Source organism: Rhinolophus hipposideros, assembly GCF_964194185.1.
Source record: "Rhinolophus hipposideros genome assembly, chromosome: 11".
NCBI lineage: Eukaryota > Metazoa > Chordata > Mammalia > Chiroptera > Rhinolophidae > Rhinolophus > Rhinolophus hipposideros.
Genome location: NC_138057.1, coordinates 30,803,559 through 30,817,524, shown reverse-complemented (window position 1 = coordinate 30,817,524; position 13,966 = coordinate 30,803,559). Strand labels below are relative to the sequence as shown.

The window sequence follows — 13,966 nt, the reverse complement described above, 5'->3', positions numbered from 1 at the left end:
TGAGTTTATTTCTGTTTTGTTTGTTTATTTTCTTTGTTACATTCCACATATAAGCAGAATCACATTGCATCTGTCTTTGTCTGACACATTCCACTTAGCACAATACCCTCAGGTCCATCCATGTCACCGCAGATGACAAGAGCCATTCCCATCCCTGGCTGAGCAATATTCCACTATATATATATATATATGTATATACCACCTCCTCTTTATCCATTCTTCCATCGATGGACACCCAGGCTGCCCCCACATCTTGGTCATTTTAAACAACGCTGCAATGGACACATGAATGCACACGGCCCCTCGAGTACCGTTTTGGGTTTCTTCGGATAAATACCCAGAAGTGGGATCACTGGGTCCTGCTTTGTCTCTTCTTATAGCCTTTGTCTTAAAGTCTATTTTGTCTGGAATAAGTAGTGCTATCTTAGCTTTGTTTGTTTGGGGTTTTTTGTTTGTTTGTTTGTTTGTTTCCGTTTTCATGAAATATCTTTTTCCGTCCCTTTACTTTCAGTCTGTGTGTGTCTTTTGATCAGAAGTGAGTCTGTTACAGGCAGCATATGTAAGGGTCTTGTTTTCTTATCCATTCAGCCACCCTATCTTTTGATTGGAGCATTTAATCCATTTACATTGAAAATAATTGTTGATAGCTATGTAGTTATTACCATTTTGTTATTCATATTTTTATCTTATCTCCCTTTTCACCCCCATCAGAGCCCACACTTTTAGGGGGGAGAAATGCCTTTGGTTTCTTTCATACCAATTAAGCAGTCACAGATGACCCCACTAGAAATCCAAACTCGTGACTAACATGAGACTCAAGACCAGGGGGGAAAAAAAAGAATAAGAGCCAGAGAAGCAATCTTCACACACACACACCCCGCCGCACCCAGAGCTACGGTCACATCCAGGAAGGTAAGTGCATCGCCTCCTCACGCTTGGTTGTGGTCCTGTTCTTTCAGCACAGGGTTTGGGAAGTTCTGGTGGACTCTCGACCCTCCCTCATGCCTCCCTGATGATTGGCTGTCAGCAGAATTTCTCAGCGTTTGTAATTTTCCAACTGCTGCAGGTTCACAAAGTCTCCTAGGAGCCTCTCTCTGGGCTGCCAAGCAGCAGGGCAGAGAGCCCGGAAAAGCCATGACGCAGGCTGTAGCGCTTGTGAGAAGCTCGGTTCTCCTGCCACCTGAGGGGCCTGAAGGACCGTGTCTCCTGGTGCGGGTGGGGTGAGGGGCATTTGCTGTCCCTACACTGTTTGCCTCGGCTCTGAGCTGGAAGTACAGATTAACAAAAACGTTTTCACACAGAACTAATTGGGTTTTGTGTCTGTAATTTTGAACATAGCGTTCACCCCTAATTATTCACCTGAGCTGACCAGTGAGTTCAACTGTAATTTCTTTTTTACCACTGGGAAAGACACATTATACATGAAATACCCCAGTGGAAAGGGCTCAGGTGGTGGATTCCCCACTCTGCTCTCCCACTTCTCTCCAATTCTAAACAGGCTGATTTATAAAACTCTATGGGGATCAGACCTTTGAAATTCATGAGAACAATAAGAGGGAAGAAAAATACATAATAGCAAGGAAAGAAGAGAAACTGGTATTGGTTTTTAATAAGCACACTTTCATATGACCACTGCAGTTCATGAGCTTTTTATTTGCATTATAGTTTAAATTTTTATATTATACATTTTATATTGTTATATATATGTATGTATTGGAAACCCCAGTCATGAGACTTGAACGAGGGAAAAGTAGAAGTTGATTTCAGTGGGAGGGACAAAAAATTGTTAGAAAAGTCAAGTCGTGTGCTTCCTCAGCTTGTTTTGTGGGTGAAGGTGGACTAGACCAGGAACCTGCATGGGGTACTTTCCTTTGTTGGAAAGTGGGTTTGGGGTTGCTATTCTCAGACACACATACATTACATCATCATAGCCTTCTGTTTGTCCAAGGATTGATATCAAACACCTTTGGAGAGAAATTACTCCTTTTCTTTTATTAACCACAGTCTTGGGCCAGGGAAAAGAAGGACTGAATAAAAATGCCTTTTGTTTGCTTGTTTCTTTACAATTTATGTTATAGAGTGAAACTGAAGGCAAATGAAGAGCATTTTTCACCCAAATAATAACTCAATTTGAAAGTGTTTTGCTTTTGTTTGTAGTTTCATCTTTGAACTTAATTTTCAGTTGGTGGAAGGAGTTAGAGACCGGAGCAATTCCCACTCGATATCAAAGCTAGGAGCAGGTACACATCCTCTCACAAAGAGAAACCAGAGGTCCCAACTGTTGTTAATGGTCGCCGAGTGGAAGTGTCTTAGTGGGTCTTTATGGCATGATGAGCAAGGACGCTCTGGATGCATTAAATGATGTGTGTGTGCCTCTGCTCTCAGGTGTCCTGTGTCCTGACCCCACAAGATGCCCAGTGAAGGGGCTCACTTCGTCTATGGGTACCCCAGGAGCGGCCGTGGCCACTCCTACATCACAGCTGAAGAGTAAGTTCAAACCTGGGCGCTGCGGGGTTGCCATTTGCTGAAGCCTCTGACTCCACCGGCACTTGCCTGGGCATAATTCTCTCTAGTGTTCATTTCTGCAGAGGGTAAAAACCGTGGCAATGAGGTGAGGAGACGCTGTTGTCCCACAAGGGGTTCACGAAAGCTTCACTGAGATCCAACAGGCAAGGAGGTATGAATGGTCGAAAGTTGGAGCTGGCCATTTTTGCCTGCATTCTTGGCTGTAAGGCCTTTGTCATATGTTCCCAGGCTGAAATACATCTGTCTGGGAGCAAGCTACCTCTTTCCTTTAGCTGTGTTCTGTCTGCTCCTCTCAGGCTCCTGGAGATTGAAACAGAACCAAGGTGAGTTGCGAAAGAGTGAGTGAGCATGAAGGGCAGGTGTGTGTGACTCCACCTGCGGACTGACTCCAGGGCGAAGATGGTGGTCAGAATCTTTGCATCATAAATAACTTTATCCTATGGAAAGGCATTTGGTTAGGATATTATGAATCAATGAAAAAATAAGTATTTATGTGACTACGCATTTCTAAGTGCTAAGCATTGTATAACCCACCCAAGATGCTATTCTTGTCTTTGAGAAAAATCTTACAATCTAGTGGGAGAGTTAGGCATGAGAATAATTTCAGCAAGAGTAAGTGCTGTAATGGGAACACGGGACCTGCTCTGTGAGAGGGCAAGGGTGTGGGGGCTCCACCCTCTGAGTGGGGACGCCCACAGGCAAACAAGGAACCAGTTGTTTATTTGGACAATCTCTTAAGTGGTCTGTTGAGAACTTCCTGCAAACCTACTCTCCCTTAGGGGAGAACTGTTGATGAATCTTTACTAGAGGAGCAAGCAAGCCGTGGAGCCCTTCCAAGGCACTGAGGAAGCATTCAGGCTGGGAGCCTTTCCTCAGAAGACCCTATGGGATTCTCTAACTTCCCTGCATGGTCAACTGGGGGTGGGGGTGGGCAGATCTTCTGGGAGGAAAAAGCAAAAACATGTCCCCAAAGCAAAAGTATACTCTTTGGGGGGTACACTGCACATGGCAGTGGGTAGGATATTGTTTTGGCTTTTCCATGATGACTCAACAGACTCGATTGCTGTGAAACCTCGTAGAGAGGAATTCTCTCAGTTGAGAGGGCACAAGTCACCCATGGATCTTGAAGAAATGCAGTTTCCTAGGCACTGCTTCCTAGAGGCTGATTCAGTAGGACTGGGGGTAGGGGCCCAGGTTCTGCACAGTAACATGCACCTCAGCTCACTCCACTGACAGAGGTATTTGGGTGACACTGCGAGGCTCCTAGCCCAGTGAGGTAGTGAGTTCTTCACGCGTGTCTGGTGTATGCTGGTGTTTTCTGCTCTCAGTCAGTCACTCTGTGTGTGTGAGTGTAACGCGGCTGTGTGTCAAGAGCTGGAAAAGAGCTCTGTCTGTGTGAAGATATCCAAGGGAATAACCGCAGAGCTAGGGGATCAACTCAGAGCGCAGGCATGCTGGGAATCGCATCAGCTGCCTTCAGTCATGAGAGCCAGCGCCCTGGGTGCTCCTCGTGACGGCTTCATTTCAGCAAAGGGTGATGGGGCAGGAAGAGCATTGGCCCCGGAGATGGGAGTCCTGGGTCCGGCCCAAATCCTAGCACTCAGTCGCTGGCTCTTTTGGGCCAGTCGCTTTGAGAGCTGGTTCTGCCCCTTATGTGTTGTGCAACCTCAGGCATTTTACCCGCCTAACGTCCTGGGATATCAGCTGTGACATGAACATCATACCTACCTCAGAGGATTGTCATGAAGATGGAATAAAAGCGTCTGTGTGGGGGCTTGGCACAAACTGGTGCTCAGTGAATGGTAGAGTGGCCGCTAAGGGGTTGGTGGTGGGGATGAATCATGGTAGGTTTCAGCTTTATGATCTAGAAAGTGGGGAGACTGGCCTGTGTAATTAGGTCAGAGTTTTATCCAGTATTGTCATCTCATGTTTCTCTCTCTCCAGTTTGGAGATGGACAGGACAGGCTTGCTGCCTCTCTGGCCCTGAGACGGAGCTGGTCCAGTAGGTGGGACAGGCTTCCAGGAGAAGCCTGTTGGCTCTCACTTCGCCTGCAGCTGCTCAATCTCTTATAAGTCACCCAGCTCTGGAGAGCCTTTCTTTAGCAAGTCACAGATAAAAGACTCGGCACTTTCCACTCTGCTGATGTCGCTCATGCTGTGAAGTGGGAAATCTGGCAGAGGTTAGTTAATTGACAATGTTATGCAGGGAAAGCACAGCCCCAGGCCCTGGAAACAGGGTGAGTAATGCTTCTCACGGGCCACTGGACACAGGGCTGAAAGGCTGGCTTAGCCTCGGGATTGCATTCTGCTGCTGACAATCAGAGCCCTCTCAGGGATGGTACAGCTTTGCTCCAGGTTTGGCTCAGACACTTCTCCCCAGGACTGATCACCCCCTCCCCCCCATTGCTATTTCTTTTAGTAACCCGGCTGAGAGGTGTTTACTCTCTACAGAGTACCTGACTCCAAATGTCTGCTGGCCTCTCTGACTTCGCAGTCAGGTTGGCTGGCGGGGTCAGATCTCTAATCTCTGCCTCCTAAGGGCTCTGCCCTCAGCTCCATTTCGAGATACCTCGTCCAGGTCACTCAGGTGAGACTAGAGTAAGGAGCAAGCACTGACCCATTTGGTCCCGTCCTTGGTGACCTGCACGGGATTCCGGGAGCAAGTGGAGGCCTGATAGCAGCTTGTTTGGTTGAGCATAAACATGGGACGTGTGTCCTACCAGCTGGGCTGAGCCCTAAGCAATGGTTATCCTCTCAGAGACGTCTCTATCCCCAAGACCTACTTCCATGCAGTCAGACTATGCCAGCTCTAAGACCTCAGGGGCTGGTTTCCAAGCTCTCACCTTCTCATTACCTTCTCTCCATCCCAACCAAAACCTGCCTGTGGAAAGCTGCCGATCTCCTCATGCTCACTTGAGTGTCAATGACCTACAGAGGTTAAAGTAACTTTCTGCCACAAACCCACATGTTTGTAAATAGTTATTTTAAAGAAGATGGTAAATGGCTCATTCATTTTGCAGAGAGACTGGTGTGATGGGGGAGAGGATATGAATTTGTAATTAGCCATAGTTCATTTGTTCATTTTTTTATTCATTTGTTTGGCCATCCATACAACTGTCCATCCATCCATCCGTCCATCCATCTGCAGGAATGTTTCTTGAAACACCTATGTGCCTGACCCTTTTTAAGTCACTGAGGACACAAATTTAAAAAACAAACAAACCAAAACCTAAACAGCTTCCCCGGGAGCTCTTTTTGCTATTTCTAGAAGGGGCAGGTGAGCACACTGCTGATTACCACCAAAGGGCTGCCTGTGAGAGAAGGCAGGATGGGCTGCCATCATACTGGGAGGAATGATGCTGAGTCTAGGAACATGAGTAGGTTATTCAGGGCAGGAATGGAGAGAGGAGATGGGCAAGGACTCGGGGGGGTGGGGGTGGGGTTGGGCAGAGAGGGCACAAACGCAACTGAGATAGGCTCAAGTTCAAATCCTCGCTCTGCCTTGCGCTATCTCTGTATGACCATCAGCAAGGCACTTAACCTCTGCATTGATTTCCTCATCTGTGAAATGGGGAGAATAAGTGATGCCTACCTCACAGGGTTGCTGTAAGAATCAAATAAGCTAATACGCTAGTGTGTGTAGAATGTCCAGCGTTACACCCAGCATGTAGTAATTAAGTCGATGAAAATTTCCATTTCCTTTTTGATAGCGGGGAAAATGATTTAAACCAGCCCTGATGAAAAGATAATTCAGTCGCAATAAATATATTGCCCACATAAGGGCCAGTTGCTACGGCACCTCTTGCACCAGGAACTTGGGTGCTTGAGCCCATGCCAATTAGTACGCCGCCTGTTGGCACATACTTGAGAGGCTCCTAGAGGAGGTGCTGTTCCTGGACACGAGTGTTGGGGGTCTGGGTGGTGCCTGGTGTGGCATGGGGTGGGAAACTATTTGGGGACCAGGAGCTGCTGCTCTGGGCTGGCGAAGCCCCAGTGGAGAGAGAATGTCTCATCACAACGTGGAACAAGGCTTCTGCACCAACACGGATTTGTCTATTTCTTGGGCCAGGGCCGTGGGGATTGGATTCCTGACGGTGATCCTGGGAATTTTACTGCTCATCGGCTGCTGGTATTGCAGAAGACGGAGTGGATACAGAAGGCTGAAGGTTGGTCAAGTTCCCGCTGCTGGGATCCTTCCCGATCCAGGACCCTGCTGCCTCTTCTTTCTCTGAACTTGTGGGGAGTGGGGTAACGCTCTCATGATCACCTCTAGCTCTGATTCCTGGTTATGATCAGTGCTTCTCCACATTGTACTTGCAACTCCTCCTTGGCCTCTGCCCAGGCATGAACCCAACCCAGGAACGTGGCCTCTCTTTGGTTCCGCTCATAGCAGACTCGAGTGCCTGGCTGTGTGTAGCTGAGCAGTGACAGTCCGTGGGGCACAGGGGAAGGGTTCATGGGCTTGTTCTCTTGCACAGCCAACAGGCATGTGAGGCGCTCCGGGTCCTCCCTGTCCTGGGGACTCTCACTGGCTCTGCTATTCCACTCAGTGGCCCGCTGCTCTCCCCGGGCCTCTTCACACCTTTACTCTCAGGCTGCCTGGGAATTCCAGGTTCTTCTAATTGTGTTACACCAAGCAACCCAGAGTACCTAGGACCCCTGTAGCCATCAGTGCAATGAGGAGACCATCCACTCCTGAGCAGCAAAGGACCACCAGGTTTTTAACAGGCTCCATCCTTCTTCGATGGCCACTGTGGTTTTAACAGGATTTTTTCCTTCTTTGCCCATATAAACAGGAAGCTAACAAATGACACAGTCCGGTGTTGGGGTAGCAGGTTCTTCCACAAATGAGAAGCAGAGTCTCTAAACTGTAAAAACTACAGATTTCAGAAACCTGGCTTCAAAGCCAGGTAGCACTTACGCATCCAAAGGTGCTCTCTCTCGCACCTCATTCAGAGGAAAAGGTTCTGTGATGGAGGGGAGTTGGTGTGGGTGGCAGGTAGAGCTTTGAAGACTGAGGAGAAGAGGCAGCTGTGAGCTGTAGCTTCAAATTCTTCTCCTTGCCAGGAAGCTTGGGCAGTCCCATGAGTCCCTTTCCTTAATGCCCACCCTGCCAGAGTGTCCCAAATACAAACCAGAGAAGGGCGAGTCAGGGCTGCATGCCACCGAGCCGCAGCTCTCCAGTGTGTTGGCATTCAGTGGGAAGGAGAAGTCCTGAGTGTGAATACGAATCCAAACCAAGCACCACAGGAAAGCCGTGCATTAGGAGCTTTGGGGTGGGACTCCTGCTCCTGTGACAGCTCTCTGTGGCTGTCCACAGAGGTTAGAGGTTAGTTAGGGAGGGACTTGGCTGGACTTTGCTGCAGAACCCCACTTGTACCTGTAGCATGGGGTTATGACATTGCCTTGTCGTTGGCTATTTACTTGTTGCCTTTTCCACCCCTTCTCTTTCCCCCATTTACGAATTGGAACAGAGACTATTTGTTACTCATCTTTGTGTCCCCGGTGCCTGGCATACAGCCGTCACCCAGTTGTATGCCATCAGGTCGTGGTCTCATTGTCTGCCACTGACTTGCTTCGTGACCTTAGATTTTAACCTGTCTGAGCCTCCTTTTCTCTTCTATACCTAGACCTACGCATGTGATATAACGATATATTATCATTTTTTATGTAACATATTTTTCCTATGTATTTTTTATTTCATTCTACGTTTCTATATAAAAAACACAATGATTTAGTTTTTCAAGGAGTGAAAGTTCTACAGACTCACTACGTTAGTGCCCATTTCCTACTGTCCCACAATTGCTGGCTGGACGCTACTGGACGAAAAAAACAATGATTTTTTCCCTTTCTGCTTCAACACTCTCATTTTAAACTCATTCAGTTTAAGAATAACCAAGAAACTTAACCTCAGGGGTTCAGACACTGGGAACATTTTGCTTGGTAAGGTTCAAGTTCAACCTACCGTGCCTCCATTCCTCTGGATCTAGAACAGTGATTTGCAGAGTTTCTGGAATTTTTATGAGAGAGAACTGCGTTTTCATTCCCTGGTTTCCCTACAGTCTAAAAATGCTGTCATTTATTCTTTAATAATAAAATCTTGTTTTGAGACTTTCCTATCTCCTGAAATGCCAGATTTGAGATCAGCGATCTGAGAAGTGTAGGCAAAATTATGTAAAATAGTGCATTAAGTACTGCATTTAATTACATAATTACCTTCCTGTCTCTCTTTGGTGATTCTAGTTTCATTTTAAAACAGAACATAAATGACAATAAATGCCAGCTCCAAGGACCTGAGTTACTCACCTTCAGCAACCTTCATTAAGCTTTGAAATGTCTGCTTTCCCATGTTCACTGACCACAGAACGGTACCAAGACTGGTTGGAATTAAGATCTCCTAAAATTTCTCCCTTGGCTAACAATTCCCCTTAGACCTGGACATCTTTTGAAAAGAAAAACTGCTTTCTGCAGCAACGTGTTTCTGCAGGAAAATGATTTGTAAGGCACTGGAAGTTGGTTTTTGTATTTACCAATTTTATTCTTTCACTTGGAAGTTTAGAACATAATGCTTTTGATTTTTGGAGACAATTCTCAAGAGCCCTGCTGATAGCTCAGTTCACACACGTCTCCTGGTGTTTCTGCTTCTCAGTGGTCCGGGGGCCCCTGCCCTGGAATCACCTGGGGCTCTTGCTAAAATGGCAGATTCTGGAACTGGCTCTGGTGGTGAGACCCAGGAACCTGCATTTTAACATGCACACTGACGTTGCAGGCAAATGCAGAGAGCTGGCAGTGAACTGGAGGAGCGGATTATGCTCCCATTCTATGGCAGGTGAGAGATTAAAAAATAAATACGTAAAATAAAATAAAAGCGATAATTGAGTCAAGGGAGAGAACACATTAAATACCTTTTCTGAGGTACACGGCTGGAAGTTGGGGATGGGGACAGAACTGCCCTGTGTCCTCATGTCAAGATTAGGGAAGTAGGATCAATGCTCGTTTCAGGCCAGAGTCTAGGAAAACTACAGTCTGCAGACCATGTAGGTATCAGGCCAATCCATATCTCAGTCTCATCAGATTGACGTTCCAAACGCTTCTCCTCCCTGGGAAACCTGCTTTAATGCCCTTCTCGTCCGTCATGGTAGATAGACCTCAAACATTAGCCATGGTCTGCAGACAAGCCTGCAGAGCCGCTCATCACCCACACAGCCTCCCTGTTCCAGCTACCCTCAGCCAGTGGCTTCCCCAATCCAGCCAGGCTGGATTTGGCTTGCAGATATATTTGGGCCTGTGTTTTTAAAAATTGAATTAGGTGACAACATTTAAAGTAATATTTTACATAAAAATCTCGATTTATTTTTTTTTAAATCAAAAGATCTGGGGAAAACACATCTATGCAGTGGTTGTCCCTTTAGATGGGATATATACTCCCTCCTTTCCTATGGCCCCCACCTGACCCCGTTGCATTACTTGCCTTGTCCCTCTAAGTGTCTGAGCTTAGCTAATTTGATCCAGGTGCAGGTAACATGGAGCTGCGTTGTCTGTGGAGCTGTGTGGCCCTGAACCAGCAGTACCAGCTGGTAATTTGTTAGAAATGCCAATCTGTGGGCCTCACCCCAAACCTACTGTGCCAGAAAATCTGGGTGTGGGCCCAGCAATATGTTTACCAGGCCCTCCGCGTGACACTGATGCATGCTGAAGTTTGAGAACCATTGTTGTAGATAATTTAACAATAAAAGTGACTAAAAGTGAGTCTTTTTATTATCATGATATGCCAACCATTTAAACAATGTCAGTGATAAAATACCTCACCAGGGAGGACCGCTTCTGCAGCCTCCACTTTGGTTTATGTCTCTGTCTTGTACAAACTGTTGTCGTTCTATTCTAGGGAAGGAGAGCATCACCCTCGAAACCTATGCAAAGCACTGAGCTTTTACCTCCCCTCCCCCCAATAACTCAGGGTGCATAACTTAACCTTAGACTGACATGTCATGATTGTTACAACTTGACTTGGAAGCTCAGGGCAACAACCGCAGCATTTCTATCACACCATGTGCATTCGTAGTGTTTAAAATATTTTGCTGTCATTATTGGGAAAGCAGAAACTGACAGTGTGTCCCTGTCAAGGTGTCATACGCTTGTCCTCACCATGATACCAGCTCGTCTCACTAGCTCTGGTCTACTCCACTTGCAGTCACTCTCTGAGGTTCATTTTTTAGTCACCCTTTTTCCCCTTCCCTTTAAAAATATCCATTGACTAATGGGAGCAGGCACGGTACCAGGTCTTTTATCTTTAGTTAATTCCCACAACTCTGACAGGTAGGTGGTATTATCTTCATATTACAGATACAACAATGAATTCAGAGAGGACACACAGCAAGTAAGTGGCAGAACCAAGATTAAAACCCATTCTTAAAACTTTGGCTTCTTCCTCTTTTTTTTTAAGGGACTCAATTATTTCTTCTCACCCACTGACCTTCATGAATTCACGTTTCAGGACAAAAGCTTTTATGCTGGGACTCAAAGTACTTCAATAGGAAGGTGTCCACTTGAGGGTCTTGGTCACCTGGGCAGCAAACTTCCTTTTCAAGAGAACAATTGTGAACCTGTGGTAAGTTGAGATCCTGCATTTTGGTGTTTTCATGTATGGCTGCTTTGAACACAAATAAATAAAATTATTTCCATTTAAAAAGCAAGGACAATGTGAATATATTTAATACTACTGAACTGTAGACCTAAATGGTTAAAATGGTAAATTTTATATTATGTATATTTTACCGTAATAAAATAATAATAATAAAGGTAAAAAACAAGGGGAAAACAGAGATTTTCTTAAATTGTATGTACCCTGTCTTACCAGATTTTTCAGGGTCAATTATGAGAACCCTACTTGTAAGATTCAAAGGAAGAACTTGGTCCAGGATTCAATATCCTTTTGTCTTATGTTTTTAATATATTTGTTGTGTCCTGAACATAGATATATCTGAGAGAAAGAAAAAGACCAATTACTAATTGTATAGAGCTGTGCTGTCCAGTAGCGTAGCCGCTGCCATGTGTGTCTACTCAGCACTTGAAACACGGTAGTTTGAATGAAGATGTGCTGCCTGCCGTACATTACCAGATTTCGGACAGAGTCCGAGTTAAAAAACATAATTCATTGACGATTTTTATATTGATACATATTGAAATGATTAAAATTTTGACATGTGGGGTTAAATAAAATATATTATTGAGATGACTTTTACCTGTTTTATTTTTTTAATGTGGCTACTAGAAATTTTAGTCACATATGTGGGGCACTCTTTCTGTGACACAGCGCTGGTACAGGTGCAGTGTACCACAGTGGTTGAGGGCACGGACTCTGGAACCCGATTACTGTGCTTGTTCTTAGCTCCACAACTTACTAATTGTGTGACCTTGGGCAAGTGACTTAACTTCCCTGTGCCTGTTTCCCAACCTGTAACATGAAAATACTCCTAGGATTATTGTAAGCAATAAATGAAGGCCAGCCCCATTTGCGCTCTGTCCATAGCAGCAATGGCCTTTAGACACAACTATAAGGATTTATCTATGTGGTAAAGCAGCAATATGTTTTAGTGTATGTAAACAGGTTCATGGATTCATTAGTTAGGGCTTGGGGCTTCCGTTGACAAGGATAATCCAGGTATAGATTTTTGAGATTTGGGGAAGCCCCGTAGCCCTGTTTTCCTCTACTCTTGCCCCCAACAATGTTTCAACATATTGTGAAATTTAACAGTGATTATCTCATTGGGTGGAAAATAGATGTGGACACTTAAAAGTTTCAGTCCAGAGCAAAAGTATAAATACGATGCTATTTTGACTTAATCACTCGCCCAGAAACATATGCACTGTTGCCAAGCCCATACTCTCCCTTTTTCATTCTCACAGGTTCCCAATGCTCCACCTGCCTATGAGAAACTCTCTGCAGAACCATCACCACCACCTTATTCGCCATGAGAACCAGCAAGGCCCTGGAGAGATGCTGAAATGATTTCCCTCACACTTTTGCTTAAATTCAATATGGTCATTTAATGTTCTGCTTCGGAATGCTGTAGAAACAGTGTACATCATTTCTAATAATAAGCTTATGTTAAATTCTTAGTAGGGCAACTAGCAATACTAATTGAGGAAATGATGAAAAATATTAAAATGGGAAACCTTTGTCACTAAATATTGTAATGCATTATACTATCTGTGCCAGCAGTAACGCTAGTCAACCTACAGTGTTCTTTTCTGAGGGATTGGATTCAAGTGTGTGTTCTGGGACCAATCATTTTTTTTTTTTAGTTGAAATTTCGCTAATAACTAACAAACTACTATTCTGATATTTGAAGAAGGAACCTCTTGACCAAACTGAACTCAAACAGAATTGTTATAGGTGAGTTTGTGCTGTGGAACGCTCACAAAGGATACCTTCCGAGACCAAGAGCTGAGTGACCCACCAGATTATACGGTCAGATTCACCTGATCAGGAAGGGGTCAACAGGTTCCCCTTGTGTTCTAAAATTCCACAACGCTACAATAATATACTACACAGATTCTGTATCTTAATACATATAATGCAGTTCCAATTACATTTCACTTCAGGGCTCAATTCTATCTAATGATAGAATTTTTGTTAATGATAACTTTTTTGTTAAACAAGAAGGTGGTGTCAGAATTTAAATAAGTAAAAGCTACTATAGTTTGATGTCTTGCCTTAAATGTCCCAATGACAATTTAGTTCTTTTGGACTCCCAAATCCCTCTCAAAAGAATATATAGAAGAAATGATGAATAATCAGAGATTCTGGAATAGTATCATTATTTGCATAGTGACATTATAATTTATTTTGTTGACATCTACATATCACCAACACTACTATTTATCTAATATTTTTCTTTCAGTCAGCTCATTTAAAAAAATTTTTGGCTTAAATTTATACCACCACCCTAAATGGAAAATCAGTATCATTTTCCGTAAGTAGAGGATGACTATGAAAATGAAAATAATGAAAACAAATTATTTTTATTAAAACCCAGGAAGATACTGATGAATGCAGAAGACTGTCAACTTGAGAGCTGCTCTCTTTGTTGAAGAGGGAGATTAGCAAGAATCAGAGAAAAGCTTTTAACGTAATAAAAGGCTTGCAAGGGAACGAAATGACTTTCTCACTATGTGACTCAGTGTTATATAATGCTGAGTCAGTAAGCCACCTAAAATCATCTTGTGTCATTGGAAACACCAGTGTAGCATAACTGCATCATTTTCTACAAAAGATTGCACTGCAGAGAAAAAACACTGAGTAGAGACTTTTTACACACACTGAAAAAAGTGTCATTCAAGGAAATACTAAAATAACCCCTGCCCTTTCTGATACTATCTAGTCTTTTCACTTAAAATAAGCCCTGCCACTCCCATTCGAACAAATAAATGAATTCTA

The 13,966-nt window shown here is 44.4% G+C and overlaps 1 protein-coding gene across 1 annotated transcript; it reads left to right on the top strand.

The window, feature by feature from the left end:
* The first annotated feature begins 849 nt into the window (after window positions 1–849).
* MLANA (melan-A) lies at window positions 850–13,679 on the top strand. Its single transcript, XM_081066765.1, has 5 exons — window positions 850–912; window positions 2,386–2,487; window positions 6,596–6,692; window positions 11,021–11,134; window positions 12,433–13,679. Exons 2-5 carry the CDS (start codon window positions 2,411–2,413, stop codon window positions 12,499–12,501), a joined length of 357 nt encoding a protein of 118 aa, XP_080922891.1. The 5' UTR covers window positions 850–912; window positions 2,386–2,410; the 3' UTR covers window positions 12,502–13,679.
* The last annotated feature ends 287 nt before the right edge of the window (window positions 13,680–13,966 follow it).

Coding starts and splice junctions, on each gene's coding strand:
- MLANA (XM_081066765.1), top strand. CDS start 2,411: ATGCCCAGTGAAGGGGCTCACTTCGTCTATGGGTACCCCAGGAGCGGC. Junction 2,488..6,595: donor TCCTACATCACAGCTGAAGA/GTAAGTTCAAAC, acceptor TTCTTGGGCCAG/GGCCGTGGGGATTGGATTCC. Junction 11,135..12,432: donor AGAACAATTGTGAACCTGTG/GTAAGTTGAGAT, acceptor TCATTCTCACAG/GTTCCCAATGCTCCACCTGC.